Raw genomic sequence first — 22498 nt, 5'->3', positions numbered from 1 at the left:
TCCAAAAATGGAACCTAAATATTACTAATCCTCATCACTAATTAAAGCATATTGAGGCAATAAGAAATTCCAAACTTGTGAAAAGTTTAATTGAGTAATAAACTAAGAGCAAAGCAATTCCAAGCTTGTATGAAGTTGAACTGAGAAACAAGCAAAGAAATTCCCTTTAAGATAAACCAATAACATGAATGGTTTCACAAATCTAGACTAATTAAAGGACTATATACGCAATTAAAGTTCTAATCCAACTTCCTCATACAAAGGTAATACTTGTGATCAAGCTGAAACTCTGTAACATAATCTGGATTTCCCTTCATATCCAAAAGGAGACCTCCAAATGAAATGAATAATTCCCTATGTCCAACAATAAAAAAAAATAATAACAAAAAATAAAAAATCAAATCAATAAATTGAAAAAAAAATCTAGCTTTGAGCACTTACGCTTTAACATCAGCTCCTGAACCTTCTTCTGTTATTTTGTATAATTTCCCATATATAATGTACTCATACTTGTCTGCAATTGATCCTTCCTTACCCTAATTAAACAGAACAAGTGAAATTTTATTATTTATATCATGTCAGTTGGAAATGGAAGATTTCAAAAAGAAAAGGAGAAATTACATTTTTGTCCCTGTGTTTTAGCATAATTAACACTTTGTCCTTGCATTTTAAAATTACCTTACTTTATCCTCCTAGTTCATTATTTGAGATTTAACTACTCTATTAAAATTAGCAGGACTAACCTTATATACATAAGAAATTAAAAGAAAAAAATTACATGTTTGTTCCTATGTTTTGACATAATTAACTATGATGGGAAGTAACACAAAATAACTTCACAACAAAACTTCCCCACTTGAATGAATCTATTAGGAGTAACAATGAGCAACAAATTCAAGTAACACAATCTGTCCCAAATCATGCACAATCAAAAATAACATTCACCACACGAACACAAATCTTTTTACGTGGAAAACTCCTCCGGTGTGAAGGATAAAAACCACGGGACCTTTCCTCCGGTCCAAGGAAATGAAGTTCACTATCACAAATATTGTCTTACAAATTATAGCAAGCTACAACCACCAAAAATGCAGCTATACCACAAACAATCACAAACAAATGTGTAGCAACACAATGGAGTGATCACAAAACACAACTGCTGTTCTCAATACATTTAAAAATGTTCTACTCATCCAAAAAATTAAACTGATCAGCCAGAATCAAGAGTTGGATGTTAAGAACAAGCTCACCAAAAATTAGCTCAATCCGACAAAGGATGACTGTCGAAACGCTGAAGAAGATGAAGCTATGCAGAGCTGGAAGCAGAACAGGACAGCTTCGGATTCAGAGCCAGAACTCAATCTCTGAACCTCCAAATCAAAATCCCTTCGGTGAGAATCAAGAACAGGGAGCAAAGAACAACATACCCAAAAATCGCAAAGATCCAACAGTTGGAACTCCGGGAATCTCCAGAACACGATGGCTGGTGCTGGATGGGGCTGTGCAGAAAAATCCCTCTCCTCTCCTCTTCTTTTCTGTTTTTTTCTCACACGGTTTTGGATGAATGTGTCGATCACATAGCAGCCAAACATATCAAAATATGGCTGTTAGTTGAGGGGTAAAAATGTAAAACAATAATTAGTTTAATGGACTTCAAAATATGGGCTTTTACCACATAGGAAGGGAACCCAAACCCAACAATTCTCCCCCTTCCCGACTATGTGGAAGAGGTGCCCAAACCGGCAGTCAAACGGCATATTTCAAACTTCATTCTTGGTAGAGACTTTGTGCACATATCAGCACCATTATCATCCGTATGAATCTTCTCAAGCTCAACTGACTTAGAATCCAAAACATCACAGATCTAATGATATCTCACATCAATATGTTTAGATCTACCATGAAAAGTTGGATTCTTACCAAGATGAATAGCACTCTGGCTATCGCAAAATAAAACATACCTTTCCTGAGTAAAGCCAAGCTCATTCACAAACTTTTTCATCCATAGCAACTCCTTGCATGCTTCAGTAGCTGCAATGAACTCAGCCTCTGTAGTAGATAAAGCAATACATTTCTGCAACCTGGATTGCCATGCCACAGCTCCCCCTGCAAATGTAATCAAGTACCTAGAAGTAGACTTTCTAGAATCAATATCCCCAGCCATATCAGAATCAGTGTAACCACAAAGCATAAACTTTTCAGACCCAAAACACAACTTCAAACCTGAAGTACCACGGAGATATCTCAATATCCATTTAACTGCATTCCAATGCTCCTTAACTGGATTAGAAAGAAATCTACTAATTGTACCAACTGCATGAGCTATATCTGGTCTAATACAAACCATAGCATACATCAAACTTCCTACTACAGATGCATAAGGAACTTTTTGCATGAATTCTTTCTCTTGCTCATTGGAAGGAGACTACTTCACACTCAATCTAATAGATGTAGGGAGAGGTGTACTTACAGCCTTAGCCTTTGCCATATTGAACCGTTGTAGTACCTTCTCAATATACTTCTCTTGTGAAAGCCATAATTTCTTGCATCTTCTGTCACGAATGACCTTTATGCCAAGAATCTACTTTGCCAGGCCTAAATCCTTCATAGAAAAAAACTTGCTCAAGTCTTTCTTCAAATTCATAATTCTGGAGGAGTTAGGACCTACAATAAGCATATCATCAACATACAACAGCAAAATGATAAAGTCATTGTCAGAAAAACTTTGCACAAAAACACAATGATCAGAAGTAGTCTTTTTGTAGCTTTGCGAACCATAACAGACTCAAACTGCCTTGGTGCTTGTTTTAAACCATACAAGCTCTTTTTCAACTTGCAAACATAATTTTCTTTGCCCTTCACCACAAAACCTTCAGGCTGCTCCATATAAATTTCCTATTCTAAGTCACCATGAAGAAATGCAGTTTTCACATCCATCTGCTCAATCTCTAAATCAAGTGTAGCAGCTAAACCCAAGATAACCCTAATGGAAGACATCTTAACCACTGGTGAGAAAATTTCTTCAAAATCAATCCCCTTTCTCTGACTAAAGCCCTTGACAACTAATCTCGCTTTATACCGTGGGGATGATGAATTCGCTTCATGCTTCACCTTATAGATCCACCTATTCTTCAAGGCTTTTCTATCTTTAGGAAGCTTTACCAGTTCAAAAGTATCATTGTCATATAAGGATTGCATTTCATCTTTCATAGCAATAATCCATTTTGTCTTTTCCTCACCCTCAACAGCTTCTTGGTAGCATTCTGGCTCATCTGCATCTGTCAACCATACATACTCACTAGGAGAATACCTTGTAGATGGAATATGATTTCTGGTAGACCTTCTGACTGGAGCCTCTTGTTGTCCCTCAAGTGTCTCATACTGATCATCAGTTGCATCATCTACAGGAATATCAACCTCATCTGCCTCTTTAGTATTATCCTGAAGATCAACCTGACTTCTAACATCAACTGCAACAGGTGTTGAAGCTGACGGAACTGGATCTACATCAACCAAGCTGTTATTCTGAGGTTTTGGTTTCTCCACTTTGCCAATATCTTCAATAGTCTGATTTTCAATAAAGACCACACCACGGCTTCTATAAACTTTCTTCTCAATAGGATCATAACACCTATAGCCAAACTCATCTTGACCGTAGCCAATGAAGATACATTGTCTTGTCTTGGCATCTAGCTTGGACCTTTCATCTTTAGGAACATGAACAAAACATTTGCACCCAAATACCTGTAGATGATCATAAGAAGGCTTCTTACCATACCAAAAACTATCAGGAACATCATTATGCAAAGGAACGGTAGGAGTAAGATTGATGACATGTGACATCCTACCGAGTCGAGTCTTAGCATAGAGTCGAGTCGAGTCGAGTTGAACCAAACCCGGTTGGGGTAGAATGGGATTATAAGTGGACTTACTTGAGTGAGAGAAAAAGATCAAAGCATATGGGTGAGGATTTATTTGCATTAAAAGATCAAGCTTGGGTATTAAGTTGTAGCCTGTTTACAATTGAGGTACCATTTAGTAAGTTTTACATAAAATTCATTGATATTTTGGGAACCTACCCGTGAGCTCCATGTCACTTTCCCATTTTCATCTTTATCTTCATTTTCTTCCTTTTCTTCCTTTCCTCTTCCACCTTCCTTTCAATTTTAATGGTAGTTAAGCCTTAACTTCAACTTCTCTTCTATCCAAGTAAGTAAACCTTCTTGAAGTTCATAATTGAATCAATTGGTGCTATTTTTAGAATAGTCATAAGAATTCTTATTTATAGGTGAAGGGAGTTCAAAGAGTGTAGAAAAAAGAAGCTAAAGAAGAGCTCAAGCTTTTTGGAGTAAAGGTTTGATATCTCTTTTCATTTACCATTTTCTTTGCATGAGAATTTGTGTGGTGTGTTGCTAATGAGACAATATTGCTTCATGTTGAGTGGGAGGACTGGTAATGGTGAGAAAACAGGGGAGGTATTGAATAAATGAAGTAAATATTGAGTTATGTTGAAACAGGTTTTGCTGGAAATTTTACCAGTAACTTCATCTTGATTTTGACCCCATTTAATGATGGCATTAGGAAGTGTCATAGAAGAGGTATTTGTTCCTCTATGTGTTAGCTTTACATGGGTTTTTGAATCATCCAAATCGGAGTTGTATATTGAGAGATATGACCAAAAGAGTACAGACAGTGCAAGCTAGAAAACGCGACGCGCGCGCGCGAATTACATGACGAGTTCGCGTTGCACTTCTCGTGCTCGCGAATTTGAACTACGCGCTCGCGACTTTCACCTGAAACTCTCTGACTCTCATTTGGCACTTCTCGTGCTCGCGACTTTCAAGTGCGCGCTCGCGACTTGGCCCTTGGCCTGTAAGCGCTCGCGACCTTCATCGCGCGCTCGCGAATTTGGCCTGGGAACTCACTGTCTCTCATTTTGCACTCTACGCGCTCGCAACTTTCAAGTACGCGCTCGCGACTTGTGCCCGATAACTCACTGTCTCTCATCTGGTGCTTTACGCGCTCGCGACCTTGCAAGGCGCGCTCGCGACTTGTGTTTTCATGCACTTTTGGACTTCTTTTTCTATGCAATTGTATTCCTTTGCTTCACTTATATGCCTGCAATCATTTTACAACAAAAATACAACATTAAATCATGTATCAAAACATCATGCAAGCATACAAATGATGTGAAATCAAATAAACATTATGATTTATGAAGTTATGAACTATGAATATGATGTTGTGTTATATTATTGACATACCAACATTATGCTCCATTGAGGTTAGGTAGAAATCATGTAGATAAGGCTATGTCGCGACATAGGATAGCAGATCTGCACCCCATACAGTTTGATACTCCGGCTACAGGCCGTTGAGTGGATATGATTATATATGGGCCATAGCAGCCAAGCATACAGTATTCATCCAGTTTCATACAGTTTTTCTTATCACTTCGGTTTCACTATAACCTTATGGAGCCATACAGATATCTTGACATAACATTTCATGAATCATACAGTATTATAAACAGTACAAGAGATAATCAAGGTATAATGAAAGGATCATGCTATATGTGCTTATATGTTTAATTATTCATATGCATTTACATGCTTATTTCTATCTATGTATGTGCTTAATGGTTTCTTTATATGTTGAGATATCCACTGAGCTTTATTTGCTCAGCGAGTTACCTGTTTAACTCGCAGGTTTTGAGTTTGGACCGTAGAGAGTCGGCTTACAACTGCTGCAGTTCATCTGTAGAAGACTCAGTCTTCAGGGTAGCTACTCATTTGGATGTGTATTTTTGTCTACCCTTTTCATGGCATGTACAGGGCACACAGTTGGGCCCATTTCATTTTGTAAACTAGTAACATGTAATATAAATTACATTCTTATTGTAAACAACATCAGTATGATATTATATTCAATATACATTATGATTTCAGCATGTCAGGCCATACAGTCAACCAGTTTGTAGCGTCCCGGTTCGGTTCATTCGGGTTTACGGGTGGACCGGGAAGGGGTGTTACAAATTTTGGTATCAGAGCCCTAGGTTTAGTTTCCCCGGGCTTGCATGCATAAGTCAGTATAGTGTACATGCCATGTCTACCCTGATGAAATAAGCAGTTGTTGTTCTTTTAGGAGGATGTCACAGGAAGGTGAGAGCGAGTCACACGCCTCCAAAGCAGTGGAGGGTGAGGCTCCAGTAGCACCAGGTCAAGCCAGAGCAGTGGAGGTTGAGGCTCCAATAGCACCAGGTCAAGAGGTGTTGTTAAAGCAACTTGCAGATACTTTTAGACAGATTGCAGGGGTGATACCTCAAGCACCAATAGTAGTAGAAAGAGAAAGAAAGCCCCCACTAGAGAAGCTTCGGAAATATGGGGCGAAAGAATTCAGTGCCAACAAGGATGATAGCCCAGAAATAGCTGAGTATTGGTTAGATGGGACATCGAGAGTTCTGGAACAATTACAATATACACCGGAGGACAAGTTGGTTTGTGCCACATCATTGCTCATAGATGAGGCATATACATGGTGGACTACTGTTCAGCAGCAAGTATCAGCAGAGCAGCGTACATGGCAATTCTTCTTGGATGAATTCAAGAAAAAGTTCATCACAGAGGCTTACCTAGATGCGAGAAGGAAAGAATTCTTATACCTGAGGCAGAACAGAATGTCAGTTGCAGAATACGAACGAGAATTCACAAGACTCAGCAGGTATGGTAAGGGGATAGTGGCTACAGAAGCCGAAAGGTGTAAAAAGTTTCAGGAAGGCCTGAATGATGAGATTCAGATGGGAGTGGTAGCTTCCAGATTCAGAGAGTTCTCAGCTTTGGGAGAGGCAGCTTAGGAGATAGAGCGAATTCAGGCCAGTCAGTGTACCAGACGCCAGCGGTCTCAGCAGAGGAGAGACCAGACTCAGAGTGCACCCAGTACCTATCAGTCAGAAAGCAAGAGATTCAGAGGTGCTAGTAGTTCAGCTAGTTCTAGACCTCCCTTTAGCCAAGGCACAGCTAGGGGTGCTAACGCGCCAGCGGTATCAGTTGTGGCTAGTTCTGCCGGTGGTAGTCGAGGTTCAGGCAGAGGAATTGGTAGAGGCACCGGTAGAGGTGCAGAGTCAGCCGGTTATACTTTTCCACCTTGTGAGCATTGTGGTAGACGGCATGGTGGAGATTGTTGGTTGGTGACTGGTAAATGTTGGATATGCGGAGCATCAGACCATCAGAAGAAAGACTGTCCGAAGAGGGCAAAAGGTCCTACACAATTCATAACAGGCAGAGGTAGAGGTGAGAGCTCCGAAGGGCAGAGACAGCAGTCAGAGACTGTGGACAGACCCGATACTAGAGGTCCAGCCAGGGTTTATGCTATGCGAGCCAGAGAAGATGAGGAAGCTCCAGATGTAATAGTTGGTGAGTTTTCCTTATGTGATCATACAGTTTATGCTTTAATTGATCCTGGCTCATCTCATTCATACATTAGTGTACCTAAACCTTGGGTTAAAGGGTTAGAAGTTGCATATGTGAGTCAGGGTATGGTAGTTACTAATCCATTAGGCGATGTAGTAAAAACTCATACAGTGGTCGAAGGATGTCCAATTGTTATTCATGGAAAAGAGTTTCCAGGAGATCTGATGGAGTTGCCATTTAGAGAATTTGATGTTATTCTGGGTATGGATTGGCTATCCAGACATCAGGCTATAGTTGATTGTGCAAAGAAAAGGGTGACATTATATACAACAGCAGGGGAAGAGATTACAGTAGTCGGGAAGCGGCGAGATTTTCTGGGTAATGTGATATCAGCCATGGCAGTAAAGAGATTAATTCAGAAAGGTTGTGAAGCATACTTGATATGTGCATTACAAGCAGAGAAAGAACAGTCAGAAGTGCAAGACATACCAACAGTGTGTGATTATCCAGATGTATTTCCAGAAGAGTTACCATGGTTACCACCAAGGAGGGAAGTGGAGTTTACCATAGATGTCTATCCTGGAGCAGCACCAGTATCAATTGCACCTTACAGAATGGCACCAGCCGAGTTAAAAGAGTTAAAGATTCAGCTACAGGAGTTATTGGATAAAGGCTTTATCAGACCCAGTGTATCACCTTGGGGAGCACCGATATTATTTGTAAAGAAGAAAGATGGATCATTCAGATTGTGCATTGACTATAGACAACTGAACAAACTGACAATCAAGAATAAGTATCCATTGCCTCGAATCGATGATTTGTTTGATCAGTTAAAAAGGTGCAGGTATGTTTTCTAAGATCGACCTTAGGTCGGGATACCATCAGTTGCGGATACAGGAAGAAGATAGCGCTAAGACTGCATTCAGGACCCGATATGGTCACTATGAATTTTTAGTCATGCCATTCGGTCTCACAAATGCACCAGCGGTTTTCATGGATCTCATGAACCGCGTGTTTCATTCATATCTGGATCAGTTTGTGGAGGTGTTTATAGATGACATTTTGGTTTACTCCAAAGATAAGGTCGAACATGATAAACATTTGCGGATTGTACTCCAGACACTGAGGGATAAACAGTTGTATGCCAAGCTCAGTAAGTGTGAGTTTTGGCTGGAAGAAGTTTCTTTCTTAGGACATGTGGTGTCATCGGAGGGTATCAGAGTGGATCCTAAGAAGATTGAAGCTATTGTTGATTGGAGACCACCCAGAAATGTCATAGAAGTTCGAAGTTTTCTGGGTTTAGCCGGCTATTACAGAAGGTTCGTAAAGGGATTCTCCATCATTGCATCACCTTTAACAAGATTATTGAAGAAAGCAGTTGTATTCCAATGGGATGATAGATGTCAGCAGAGTTTTAACACTTTGAAGAAAAAGTTGACTGAAGCACCAGTGTTGACTCAGCCAGTGTCAGGTAAAGACTTTGAGATTTACAGTGATGCCTCTCATATTGGGTTAGGATGTGTACTCATGCAAGACAGAAAAGTGGTAGCTTATGTCTCCAGACAATTGAAGCCACATGAATTGAATTATCCAACCCATGATTTAGAACTGGCAGCCATTGTTCTAGCATTCAAAGTATGGCGGCATTATTTGTACAGTGAAAAGTGTCACATTTACACAGATCATCAGAGTTTAAAGTATTTACCGACACAGAAAGATTTGAATTCAAGACAACGGAAGTGGATGCAGATTCTGGCTAATTATGATTATGTCATTAATTACCATCCGGGCAAAGCTAATGTGGTAGCTGATGCCCTTAGCCGGAAATCATTGTTTGCTTTGAGAGCAATGAGAATTACCATGGAGTTGCAACAGCAGGGAATTATTCTAGCATAGATGCAAGTACAGCCATCTTGGGTTCAGGAAGTTGCAGAGGCACAGAAGAAAGATGCACAAACAGCACTATGGGTGAAACAAGTACAGGAAGATCATGGTGGGAAATTCAGATTGGATAACAGTGGAGTCTTATTCTATGAAGACAGAGTTGTTGTACCACAGATAGGGGAGCTTAGACAAAAGATTCTGCATGAAGCTCATAACAGTCCATATACAATGCATCCAGGTAGTACCAAGATGTATCAAGATTTGAAAAAATGCTATTGGTGGCCGGGCATGAAGAAAGATATCGGAAATGTTGTAACAAGATGTTTAACATGTCAACAAGTAAAAGCAGAACATCAACTACCATCTGGGTTGCTTCATCCAATAACAGTGCCAACATGGAAGTGGGATCAGATCACGATGGATTTTGTTACTGGATTACCTCAGACGCAGCAGAAGCATGATGCAGTATGGGTGATCGTGGACAGATTAACTAAGTCCGCACACTTTCTACCAGTTCGGATGGACTATTCTCTGGACAAGTTAGCAGACATTTATGTTAGCGAAATAGTTCGACTACATGGAGTTCCATCATCCATTATATCTGATCGTGATCCAAGGTTTACATCGAAGTTTTGGGGTAAACTGCAGGAAGCATTAGGGACGAGATTGCATTTCAGCACTGCATTTCATCCTCAAACAGATGGCCAATCAGAGAGAGTAATTCAAATTCTGGAAGACATGATGAGATCATGTGTCATAGAGTTTAAAGTCAGTTGGGATAGATATGTACCTCTCATGGAGTTTGCCTACAACAACAGCTACCAATCAAGCATTAAGATGGCACCATATGAAGCATTGTATGGTAGACCATGTAGGACACCTGTGTGTTGGACGGAACTGAGTGAGAAGAAGATTTTGGGTCCAGATTTGGTTAGAGAAACAGAAGAGAAAGTGGAAATCATCAGAAAACGGCTGAAAGAAGCAAGTGATCGACAAAAGTCTTATGCTGATTTAAAGAGAAAGGATATTGAGTACTCGGTCGGTGATAAGGTATTTCTGAAAGTTTCACCATGGAAAAAGATCCTAAGGTTTGGACGAAAGGGTAAGCTTAGCCCTAGGTTCATTGGTCCATACGAGATTGTTGAACGCGTAGGACCATTAGCCTATCGCCTAGCGTTACCTTCAACCTTAGATCGAATTCATAATGTCTTTCACGTATCAATGTTAAGGAGGTATCGATCAGACCCATCGCACGTGTTATCAGCAGAAGAGATTGAAATTCAGCCGGATCTCACTTATGAAGAAGAACCAGTTCAGATCTTAGCCAGAGAAATTAAAGAATTACGGAACAAGAAAATAGCATTGGTAAAAGTTCTTTGGAGGAATCATAAGACAGAAGAAGCAACTTGGGAATCTGAAGACACCATGCGACAACAGTATCCGCAATTGTTCACAACAGGTAAACTTCGGGACGAAGTTTTTATTTAGGAGGGGAGAATTGTGACATCCTACCGAGTCGAGTCTTAGCATAGAGTCGAGTCGAGTCGAGTTGAACCAAACCCGGTTGGGGTAGAATGGGATTATAAGTGGACTTACTTGAGTGAGAGAAAAAGATCAAAGCATATGGGTGAGGATTTATTTGCATTAAAAGATCAAGCTTGGGTATTAAGTTGTAGCCTGTTTACAATTGAGGTACCATTTAGTAAGTTTTACATAAAATTCATTGATATTTTGGGAACCTACCCGTGAGCTCCATGTCACTTTCCCATTTTCATCTTTATCTTCATTTTCTTCCTTTTCTTCCTTTCCTCTTCCACCTTCCTTTCAATTTTAATGGTAGTTAAGCCTTAACTTCAACTTCTCTTCTATCCAAGTAAGTAAACCTTCTTGAAGTTCATAATTGAATCATTTGGTGCTATTTTTAGAATAGTCATAAGAATTCTTATTTATAGGTGAAGGGAGTTCAAAGAGTGTAGAAAAAAGAAGCTAAAGAAGAGCTCAAGCTTTTTGGAGTAAAGGTTTGATATCTCTTTTCATTTACCATTTTCTTTGCATGAGAATTTGTGTGGTGTGTTGCTAATGAGACAATATTGCTTCATGTTGAGTGGGAGGACTGGTAATGGTGAGAAAACAGGGGAGGTATTGAATAAATGAAGTAAATATTGAGTTATGTTGAAACAGGTTTTGCTGGAAATTTTACCAGTAACTTCATCTTGATTTTGACCCCATTTAATGATGGAATTAGGAAGTGTCATATAAGCGTTATTTGTTCCTCTATGTGTTAGCTTTACATGGGTTTTTGAATCATCCAAATCGGAGTTGTATATTGAGAGATATGACCAAAAGAGTACAGACAGTGCAGGCTGGAAAACGCGACGCGCGCGCGCGAATTGCATGACGAGTTCGCGTTGCACTTCTCGCGGTCGCGAATTTGAACTACGCGCTCGCGACTTTCACCTGAAACTCTCTGACTCTCATTTGCACTTCTCGTGCTCGCAACTTTCAAGTGCGCACTCGCGACTTGGCCCTTGGCCTGTAAGCGCTCGCGACCTTCATCGCGCGCTCGCGAATTTGGCCTGGGAACTCACTGTCTCTCATTTTGCACTCTACGCGCTCGCGACTTTCAAGTACGAGCTCGCGACTTGTGCCCGATAACTCACTGTCTCTCATCTGGTGCTTTACGCGCTCGCGACTTGTGTTTTCATGCACTTTTGGACTTCTTTTTCTATGCAATTGTATTCCTTTGCTTCACTTATATGCCTGCAATCATTTTACAACAAAAATACAACATTAAATCATGTATCAAAACATCATGCAAGCATACAAATGATGTGAAATCAAATAAACATTATGATTTATGAAGTTATGAACTATGAATAGGATGTTGTGTTATATTATTGACATACCAACATTATGCTCCATTGAGGTTAGGTAGAAACCATGTAGATAAGGCTATGTCGCGACATAGGATAGCAGATCTGCACCCCATACAGTTTGATACTCCGACTACAGGCCGTTGAGTGGATATGATTATATATGGGCCATAGCAGCCAAGCATACAGTATTCATCCAGTTTCATACAGTTTTTCTTATCACTTCGGTTTCACTATAACCTTATGGAGCCATACAGATATCTTGACATAACATTTCATGAATCATACAGTATTATAAACAGTACAAGAGATAATCAAGGTATAATGAAAGGATCATGCTATATGTGCTTATATGTTTAATTATTCATATGCATTTACATGCTTATTTCTATCTATGTATGTGCTTAATGGTTTCTTTATATGTTGAGATATCCACTGAGCTTTATTTGCTCAGCGAGTTACCTGTTTAACTCGCAGGTTTTGAGTTTGGACCGTAGAGAGTCGGCTTACAACTGCTGCAGTTCATCTGTAGAAGACTCAGTCTTCAGGGTAGCTACTCATTTGGATGTGTATTTTTGTCTACCCTTTTCATGGCATGTACAGGGCACACAGTTGGGCCCATTTCATTTTGTAAACTAGTAACATGTAATATAAATTACATTCTTATTGTAAACAACATCAGTATGATATTATATTCAATATACATTATGATTTCAGCATGTCAGGCCATACAGTCAACCAGTTTGTAGCGTCTCGGTTCGGTTCATTCGGGTTTACGGGTGGACCGGGAAGGGGTGTTACATGACATGTGCAACTGCATACAATGCCTCACCCCAAAAGTAATTAGGTAGTTTTGCATCTGAAAGCATACATCTAACTCTCTCCATCAAAGTTCTATTCATCCTTTCTGCCAAGCCATTCAACTGTGGAGTCTTGGGAGGTGTCTTCTGATGTCTGATACCATGCTCTTGACAATAAGAATCAAATGGCCCACAATATTCACCTCCATTATCAGTACGAACACATTTCAACTTTTTACCTGTTTCTCTCTTAGCATAAGTGTGAAATTCTCTAAATGCACCGAGTACCTGATCCTTCGACTTTAACACATGAACCCAAAGCTTTCTTGAGTGATCATCAATAAAAGTCACAAAGTACTATGCGCCACCAAGTGACTTATCCTTTAAAGGATCACATACAACTGAGTGTACGAGCTCTCACAACTCTTCTTTTCTAGAAGGAGGATGATGTTTAAAGGAGACCCGTTTCTGTTTTCCGGCCAAACAATGCTCACAAGTGTCTAACTCCCCACCTTGTAAACCAGAAAGCAAATTCTTCTTAGTTAGAATATTCAGACCCTTTTCACTGATGTGACTCAATCTCTTGTGCCATAATTCTGTTGAACTATCATTTTCAACTGCATTCACAAGATCTGTAGGGATAGTGTTTTCGCCCAAATCTCCCCGGAGGACCCAAAAACATCCTTTTGCCGATAAATCGGTCTTATAAAGTATTTGAGTCGCCACCCATTTTTTCGGCAATGGGACCGTTTCCAATTTTATTTTATAAAAGTGACTTCGTTTAACCCAATTTTATTTAAGGCCAATTATTTTTTTTAAAAGACTGGTCAGGCTTACCGAGTACGATTCTAGGTAAGGGAATTGGGTACGTCGGCCCGTTGGAAGCCGACGCCCGGGAAAACCGGCCTCTTTTTAACCTACGATTTCTAATTGATTTTATTTTTAGAAAAGCCAAATTATTTAATTAAACCCAACCCGATTAAATCGAACCGAGCTCCTATGTGGAAAATTAATTAATCATCCCAAATAAATTCATTCATTGCATTCATAATCATTCGTAATCATTTCCATCATCCACCCATAGCAAAAGTAATTAAAAGACCCGCTCTTGCCTTATGGTTAAAGGCGGGCCACAAACCGGATTTAATAATACAATTTAAACCATATAAATCCTAAAATCTCAAAATCATATATAAAAGTAAGTTAGCTTGTTTGGTTTGATTAAAACATAATCTGCCCATTGTTGGTTATTCCTTGAATTAAAAATTAAATACTCATTTAATTACTTGAAATTAAAATTAAAAAATGAAGTTATTCTGGAACCCTAGAACAGTTGCGTCACGCAGCTGTTCTATGAAGAACAGTTGCGTGACGGAACTCCTAGCTGCGTGACGCGTCTGTTCATGATTTTATCAAAATTCCCAGATTAATTAACCATTTCTTTAAAACATAATATTAAATAAAAACATAAAAATGAAATAAAAATCACGCACACGAACAGTTCCGTCACGCAGGTGGTCCAGGCAAAGTCAACTACTTTTGGACATGAACAGTTGCGTCACGCAGGTAGTAGCTGCGTGACGCAGCTGCTTTGGTCCGTAACTACCTTTCAAAGTACCCTTTTTTACGTGTTCTTTTTATCAACAGTTGTTTAATACTACTCAGAAACACTCAAAAATGGGCAGAATATTACTTAATCAATACCAAACTAACCAAATACTAATAAAACAAGATATTTAACAAATAAATAACTAAAAATAAAGAGGAGGGTTTAAATGGTTACCTAACCCTCAGATTCGAGGATTGCATACGGTTTAAATGATTTAAGAATAGAGCTCCACGATCCCAGAAGTGTTTGTTACCAAGTTTTAACAATAAAAACTTTCTTTTCTTTTCTTTTCTCTCTTTTTCTCTTTTTATGACTTTTGGTTTTTATGTTTCAATCTATTATCTCTAATGGCTTGATCTTCTTTAAGGTAAATCACTGGAGTTCTTGGAGAAAACCCTAGCCGCACTCAAAATCTTTCTCAGTCCCAAAATACCAAAGTCTGGAGAAAAGTCCCATTTAAAGAGTGAAAATGTTGTATTTATATGAGTAGGGCAACAGAATAGAGCTGCGTCACGCAACTAACAGCTGCGTGACGGACCCGCGAGCTGCGTGACGCAGCTTACTTTTCGTACAGTTGCCGCGTATCCATACAAACAGTGCAGACCGTTACACGGGCCTGTCCAAGTAATGTCACCCTGGTTAGAGTTGCGTGACGTGACTATGAGTGCCGTCACGCAACTTATAGCTGCGTGACGCAACCCTAGCGCAAGTCAGACTCCTTGAACCAGTTTGATTCAATTTTTGGTTAAAAACGCTTTTGGTTGACCCGGATTCTTTATTCCACATCCTCATATCCTCATTGGGTTAGGTGGGGGCATAAAATCATGCATCAATAGATAGTAGTCAGTAGCCAATACAAACCTGAACATCTAAACCCTTTAGCTACAACCAAAGAGCCTTTGTAAACAATGCCATGATTAAACAAATTGGTGCCATATCCATCATTATATAAAGTGTCACAGGATATCAAATTCAACCTCACATCTGGCGCATGTTTGACATTCTTAAGTATCAACTTCATACCAAGGTTGGTCACCACAGTTACATTGCCAATGCCCACTACTTTGGATACAGATCCATTTCCCATCCGTAAAGTTCCAAAATCACCAGGAGTGTAAGATGTGAAGAATTCTCTCTTTGAAGCAACATGGTGTGCAGCTCCACTGTCAAGTACCCAAAGAACCTCATTGCTGGCAACATTAATCATACTTCCATCATGAACAACAACCAAATCAACTGAAGCAGCAACACTGACACGATCACCATTTTCATCATTGCCATTCTTTTCTTGCTTGCCTTTATTGGGTTTGTTATCCTTTTTCCACTTGTAACAGTACCGTTTGATATGCCCAGATTTACCACAATAATGACATTCAAGGCTCTTATACCTTGACTTTGATTTACTCCTACTCTTACTTCTACTGTTGTGATCATGACTTCTACTTTTGCTTCTCCCCCTGTTTTCAGTAACCAAAATATCTGACTGTGATGTGGAAGCACCCTGAGTTCTCCTTCTTACTTTTTCATTCAGAACACCACTCTTCACATACTGCATAGTTACAACACCATTAAGAGCATATTTGTCAAAGATACCCTAAAGTTTTCCCAAGAGTCAGGAAGTGTATTCAACAACCAAAGTCCCATAATGTCCTCATCAAACTTGACACCCATACTGGATAACTGATCAAAGATACCCTGAAATTCATTTACATGGTCAAGTACTGAGCTCCCTTCTTTGTACTGCAGGCGTATGGCTTGCTTAAGTAAGAACAACTTGTTGTTACCAGTTTTAGAAGCATACAAAGATTCTAGCTTTTCCCACAAAGTTTTGGCATTTGTATCATTAACAATATGATTATATACATTATCCTCAACCAATTGCCTAAGAAAACCACATACTTGCTGATGCTCAAACTCTCATTCTTCATCAGACTTAGACTCAGGCTTACTAGTAGCAAATACAGGCAAATGTAGTTTCTTTAAAAACAAAAGATCTTTCATCTTTCATTTCCAAGTGTGATAGTTTGTGCCATCCAAACAAATCATTTTACTCATATTTACCTCCATAATTCAAACAAGCAAAAAACTGCTCAATCAACAAAATAACTGCAGCTCTGATACCACTGTGATGGGAAGTAACACAAAATAACTTCACAACAAAACTTCCCCACTTGAATGAATCTATTAGGAGTAACAATGAGCAACAAATTCAAGTAACACAATCTGTCCCAAATCATGCACAATCAAAAATAACATTCACCACACGAACACAAATTTTTTTACGTGGAAAACTCCTCTGGTGTGAAGGATAAAAACCACGGGACCCCTCCTCCGGTCCAAGGAAATGAAGTTCACTATCACAAATATTGTCTTACAAATTACAGCAAGCTACAACCACAAAAAATGCAGCTATACCACAAACAATCACAAACAAATGTGTAGCAACACAATGGAGTGATCACAAAACACAGCTGCTGTTCTCAATACATTTAAAAATGTTTTACTCATCCAAAAAATTAAACTGATCAGCCAGAATCAAGAGTTGGATGTTAGGAACAAGCTCACCAAAAATTAGCTCAATCCGACAAAGGATGACTGCTGAAACGCTGAAGAAGATGAAGTTATGCAGAGTTGGAAGCAGAACATGACAGCTTCGGATTCAGAGCCAGAACTCAATCTCTGAACCTCCAAATCAAAATCCCTTCAGTGAGAATTAAGAACAGAGAGCAAAGAACAACATACCCAAAAGTCACAAAGATCCAACGGTTGGAACTCCGGGAATCTCCAGAACACGATGGCTGGTGCTGGATGGGGCTGTGCAGAAAAATCCCTCTCCTCTCCTCTTCTTTTCTGTTTTTTCTCACACGGTTTTGGATGAATGTGTCGATCACATAGTAGCCAAACATATCAAAATATGGCTGTTAGTTGAGGGGCAAAAATGTAAAACAATAATTAGTTTAATGGATTTCAAAATATGGGCTTTTACCACATAGGAAGGGAACCCAAACCCAACAAACTACTTTCAAAATAATGTTATTTTTTAAAATGCAAAGAAAAGTGGTTAATCATGTCAAAATGGAGGGATAAAATCGTAATTTTTCTAAAAGAAAATTACCTGAATGTAATAGCCAGTATCACCTGTTCCATCAGCATGAAGAGTGGGAGTAATGAGCAAAGCAAACTTATCTTTTATTTTAATTGGATAAATCTCTGTATTTACATCAAGTGTAATCTGCATTTCGAGCCTCTCCCTATGTGCTTCTATGCGAGAAACTACACAGCCGTGTCAAATTAGCTTTCTAAAATTTACACTGAAAGAAAAGAAATAAGTAGAATATGTTTACCTTTATCAAACTTTTTATCCATAGAATCAACCACAATTATGTCCTCCATTTCCTGAAATTTTCTTGGTAACCAAACAAAAATTGGAGAAAAAAACAGAGAGAGAGAGAGAGAAACGAACCACAAAAAAAGAAGGAAACCTGAATATATAAAAATATATATACATATAGATACAGGGAGGGATGAGACGCATAGGGTTTAACCGTTTAGTAGTTTTCTTTCTTACGTATATTAGACATTTGATTGCTGTTAGAACTCTTAAAAATAATAATTAATAAAATCCCACTTAATTAGGCACTTTTTTTATAGAAGAAATTTGGTAAAGTCGGTGCATTATGACTTTTTTAATTTTTTCAAAATATAAAATTAAAATGTTGGTAATATGATAAATTTAGATAAATTTATAAATATTGTAGTAAAATGTAGGAATTTAAACATTATCTAATCTTGGATAAGGAGAAACTATTGGCATATTTAGATATCATCAGGTGGAGTTGATTCATAATTGTTGGTGTATCATAACTGACCTGTAAATGTTTAGGCCTGGGATTGGAAAATATCAGAAATTTTTAAAGGTTCACCAACATGGTGTTGGTTGGATTGGTAAGAACTCCTGGAAGCATATTTTGCTGGAAGGACCAAAAACCACCCGAACATGGCAATTACAATTATTATTTTCCCTTTTCAATTTTGAGAAATTGGGAAAAAATGTCATCTTATCTGACTTTAATTTTTGTTCTAAGACGTTTCTTTTTGTTTCTGTTTGATTCCCGAGAAAATGCTGGAAATTTAACTTATCTCTTATAAAATCAATTTATAGATTTCAAGTTGAAAAATAGTAGAAATTTTGTTAATTATCTCCTTTATGTTTCTTTCTGTTTGGCTGCGGAGAAGTTGTAGAAAAGTGAAAAATATTAGTAAAATAGGTTGTTAGTTTACAAATGCTGGAAACTCAACTGCTGAGATTTCCACTTCCTTTTTTTGCTTCTTGTAATTGCTATTGCTGGAAATTAAAGAGATTTTTGTGGGTTGAAGATACTAGAAATTACTGTATAGTGTATACTTTTTAGTATACTAAATACTTTGTTATATATTTCTGTTTGGTTGTTGAGAAATGCTGTTTGAATGTTGGGAAAATGCGTTGAAGTGAAAGAAATTTCAGTCGCATATAATCTTGGACGGAAGTTGAATTTTATTAGTAGGAAATACTGGAAATTGAATTGTAAATTTTCTCTTTTAACCTCTTCATCCATTTGATAGAAGAAATGTAGAAGAGTAAAGAAATTGAAAATACAAATATCAGGATCTAGGATTTTAGAAGTTCAACTGCTATTTGTATTTATTTTTTACTGAGATTACAATGGCGTAAATGTTGGGTTGAAATTTCTGTTCAGTTTTTGATTGAATTGGCCAATGGAGTCTTACAAACTTTTCCTGAAGAAAATGTAAGCTCAAAAGTTTGATGATTAATACCCACGTTTACAAATTTACTGCACTTGATTAACCCAATCTCACTTTTGCTATGCAAACATTTGTTAATTTGCTCAAATCTAATTTGCATGAAAACTGAATAGAAGCTATACTATGGCAAGACAAATGAGTTCATGCCTTGTAAGTGCAAAGAACACAAATGCACAACAAGAGATTTGCTAAGATGGAACTCCCAGGAATTTTTGTGTGAAAGAAACTGTTGGGTTTAGCAAATGTTTGATTACAATCAGATGGTTGGATTCAAGAAAACAATTGAGGTAGTGCACTCATCTTATCACCACTAAGCTAACTGTTTTTTCTAGTATGATTTTTTGTTTGGTAGTTAGACTGAATGAAGGAAATATGATTTGTGTAGTGGACCCCAATTGTTGGATTGAGGTTTAGTTGAGTTTGGGTGTGACTTTGTCATTGGTAGATATTACTGCTACCTTTTTCCTATTTTGTTCACTAGATTTGTTTGTGAGTGTTGAGTTGAACTTAGTGTATGTCTAACAGAGTTGTTTCCTTCAAGAGATGATGCAATGAGGCATATTTAAAATACAACTGCTCCACTATAAAAGTACTTTAAACGATGAAAGAATATTCTCTCTTATCTCTGGTGTTTCACACGACTTTATGATTTTTTTTTTACTTCTGCTGCCACATTATATACAAAGCAAAGATAACACACTTTTTTATTTATTTCTTCTTTCATGTCCTTCCTTCCAACCTTCTTTTTTAATAGTTACTTAGTTAGCATTGAACTTGAATTTTTTTAACCCTTTCTTTTCTTTAGATTTCTACAAGCGTGGATTTGAAGATTTGCAAATAGGTTCACATAGGGAAATAAGTTCACAGGAAATTTAAGAATGGTGGCTTGTGTAATTATCCTTTCTGCTTGGACTGCATATCCAAGTACATCGAAGTAAAAGTTGAAGGTTTCGCTGGAAACATTGAATGCCCTGGACTGAACTATTTGAAAAATGGTCTGACCGTCTCTGTGATTCCATGGTTTTAATGTTCGAAAGGTTCTACTGTCCGTATCAAGATTGCTCAGCTTTGGTTTTGAATGAATGCAAGTAGAAACTTAAAAAAATAAAGTGTCCTAACTGTAAGAAACAATAGTGTTTTCGGAGCAAGGTTCCATGGCATGCAGGATATGAGTGCAATGAGAGCGGACAATTGAGAGACAGTAATGATATTCTGGTTGGGGAACTTATAGAAGAGAAAAAGTGGACAAGATGTTACAATTGTGGTCACTCTGTTGAGCGAGTCAGTGGGTGCAGAGATATAAAATGCAAGTATGCTCTCTTCCTCTCTTCTGTGTGTGTATGTGGGTTTTCCTGTATAATAAAATTTGTGATTTACTTTATTCCTCCATTTTTCCTTACACAGCAAAATATAAATAGGAAAACACACAGCAAATTATTTACACAAATAATTATATATATTGCATAAAATTCATCATCTGATGTGTACTTAAATTATGATACGTACGAAGCTACAAGAAAAACTAATGATTTGGTGGTTTGATTTGGTCATAATCCATTGATAAGTGTGTTACTTGTGGTGGCTCATAATTTTTTAACAGATATTCGACAGATATTAAAGGACATGGTAAAACGGGTTAAGAAGGTGACAGGTTTCCTTTAAGCAGTACCGTTTAGGGCCCACTTTTTCCTTATTTTTTATCTCAAATTCTGCTATTGGCAATATCAATGCCATGCTAGTCCTCATTATTTTGTGCAACGATCTAGCTAAGGCTAAGTTCTTTCATCATTTTGGGGCAGCTTAGCATTGTAAATAAAATGATTGATGAAGTGACACTGATATTAACAGTCAAAAAGAATGTGGAATTGGAAAAATATCTGCATTTAGGCAGTTGTGACGGGTTGAAAAAACTAGGAATCATTATAAATATTACCCCTAATCTATATCTTTGATGTAAATTTGGTTTTCAATGCAGATGCGGAGTTCGATTTTGCCATCAATATGGAGGACGGCTTCATTTAGGTCCCTGTAACCCCGATTTTGCCATCAATCTGCATGCTATTTTTTCTGGTGGTGTTGATTACTTTCTGCTTTCTACTATATCATCAAGTAAAACTGCTGTGGCTGAAATAGCCAATGGGTACAGAAGTTTCTCCATTGAGCTTTGGTACATACATGGTGGCATTTAGCTAATAGTTTTGTACATGATGCTTTTCTATTACTTCAAGAAAGTAGAATTACTACTAATTACCCCCTTTAATTATTATTAGCATTGCAGTTGTGATATGCATACACATCCACTTATATAATGATTGACCATGCTATAAGGTAGCCTCTCCTTGTGCTTGTAGAGCTAAATCAGATGGCAATCTAAGGTTGCCTTTGTTATATTTCTGCATAGGAAGTTCTACATGGGATATAATTTCTTTTCTTGAATTTTTTTTATATTTAATTTTTTTTTTTTTTTGATAAGAGAAAATTATGATGGATTCATTGTGATGGCGAGACATCTTTGTTATGCATTTGTATGTATTTTTAAGGCTTCGTTTGTTTTCGTAAAATAACTTACAAGAAAACATTTTTCATAATTTTCAGTTATTTGGGATGTTCAAGAAAATAAGTTAACGGAAAATATTTTCCTGGTTAAAAGAACATTAAGTCATTTTTAAAGAAAATGACTTCCCATTTTTAAGACAAAAAAAATATTTTTTGGACATTGATAAATTTATTATAACTTTATAAATGCATATTTTTTAATTTATTAATCATCGGTAATCACTACCATCAATCATCATTTGCTACCACCAGTCATCGGTGATTTTCATGATTTACCATTATTTTTGTTTTTTTTCTCATATTTAATAATAAAATTTTTAGAATACAAAATTTTTATTATTAGAAATATTTTCACGGTGTTATGAGTTAAAGGTTTTAAAATTTTTCGAAGGTAAAATTATTTTTCGGAAATAAATGGAATCTAAGCCAAGATTTCAGGACTCTCCTCTCTAATATCCTTCCCACTAAATGGGATCAAAGCTATTCCACTAATCACCAACCAATTTAGAGAACCCAGGGCTTAAGAGCCCGCTGTTGAAATTTAAACTGTCTATTCTACTAATG

The 22498-nt window shown here is 37.7% G+C and overlaps 1 protein-coding gene across 1 annotated transcript; it reads right to left on the bottom strand.

Moving 5' to 3' along the window:
• Positions 1-148: 148 nt before the first annotated feature.
• LOC149498797 (DNA-directed RNA polymerases II and V subunit 8A-like) lies at positions 149-17968 on the bottom strand. The gene is made up of 4 exons (XM_089726689.1): positions 17920-17968; positions 17691-17848; positions 442-536; positions 149-354 (listed from the first exon to the last, which is right to left on the bottom strand). Exons 1-4 carry the CDS (start codon positions 17966-17968, stop codon positions 240-242), a joined length of 417 nt encoding a protein of 138 aa, XP_089582815.1. The 3' UTR covers positions 149-239.
• Positions 17969-22498: the final 4530 nt, after the last annotated feature.

Source organism: Jatropha curcas, chromosome 1, assembly GCF_041381405.1.
Source record: "Jatropha curcas cultivar XTBG-Jc1 chromosome 1, XTBG_Jcur_1.0, whole genome shotgun sequence".
Taxonomy (NCBI): Eukaryota; Viridiplantae; Streptophyta; class Magnoliopsida; order Malpighiales; family Euphorbiaceae; genus Jatropha; species Jatropha curcas.
This window is presented reverse-complemented; position numbering and strand designations above follow the sequence as displayed.

Coding starts and splice junctions, on each gene's coding strand:
- LOC149498797 (XM_089726689.1), bottom strand. CDS start 17,968: ATGGAGGACATAATTGTGGTTGATTCTATGGATAAAAAGTTTGATAAA. Junction 17,849..17,919: donor GGATAAAAAGTTTGATAAAG/GTAAACATATTC, acceptor ACGGCTGTGTAG/TTTCTCGCATAGAAGCACAT. Junction 355..441: donor TCAGGAGCTGATGTTAAAGC/GTAAGTGCTCAA, acceptor TGTTGGACATAG/GGAATTATTCATTTCATTTG.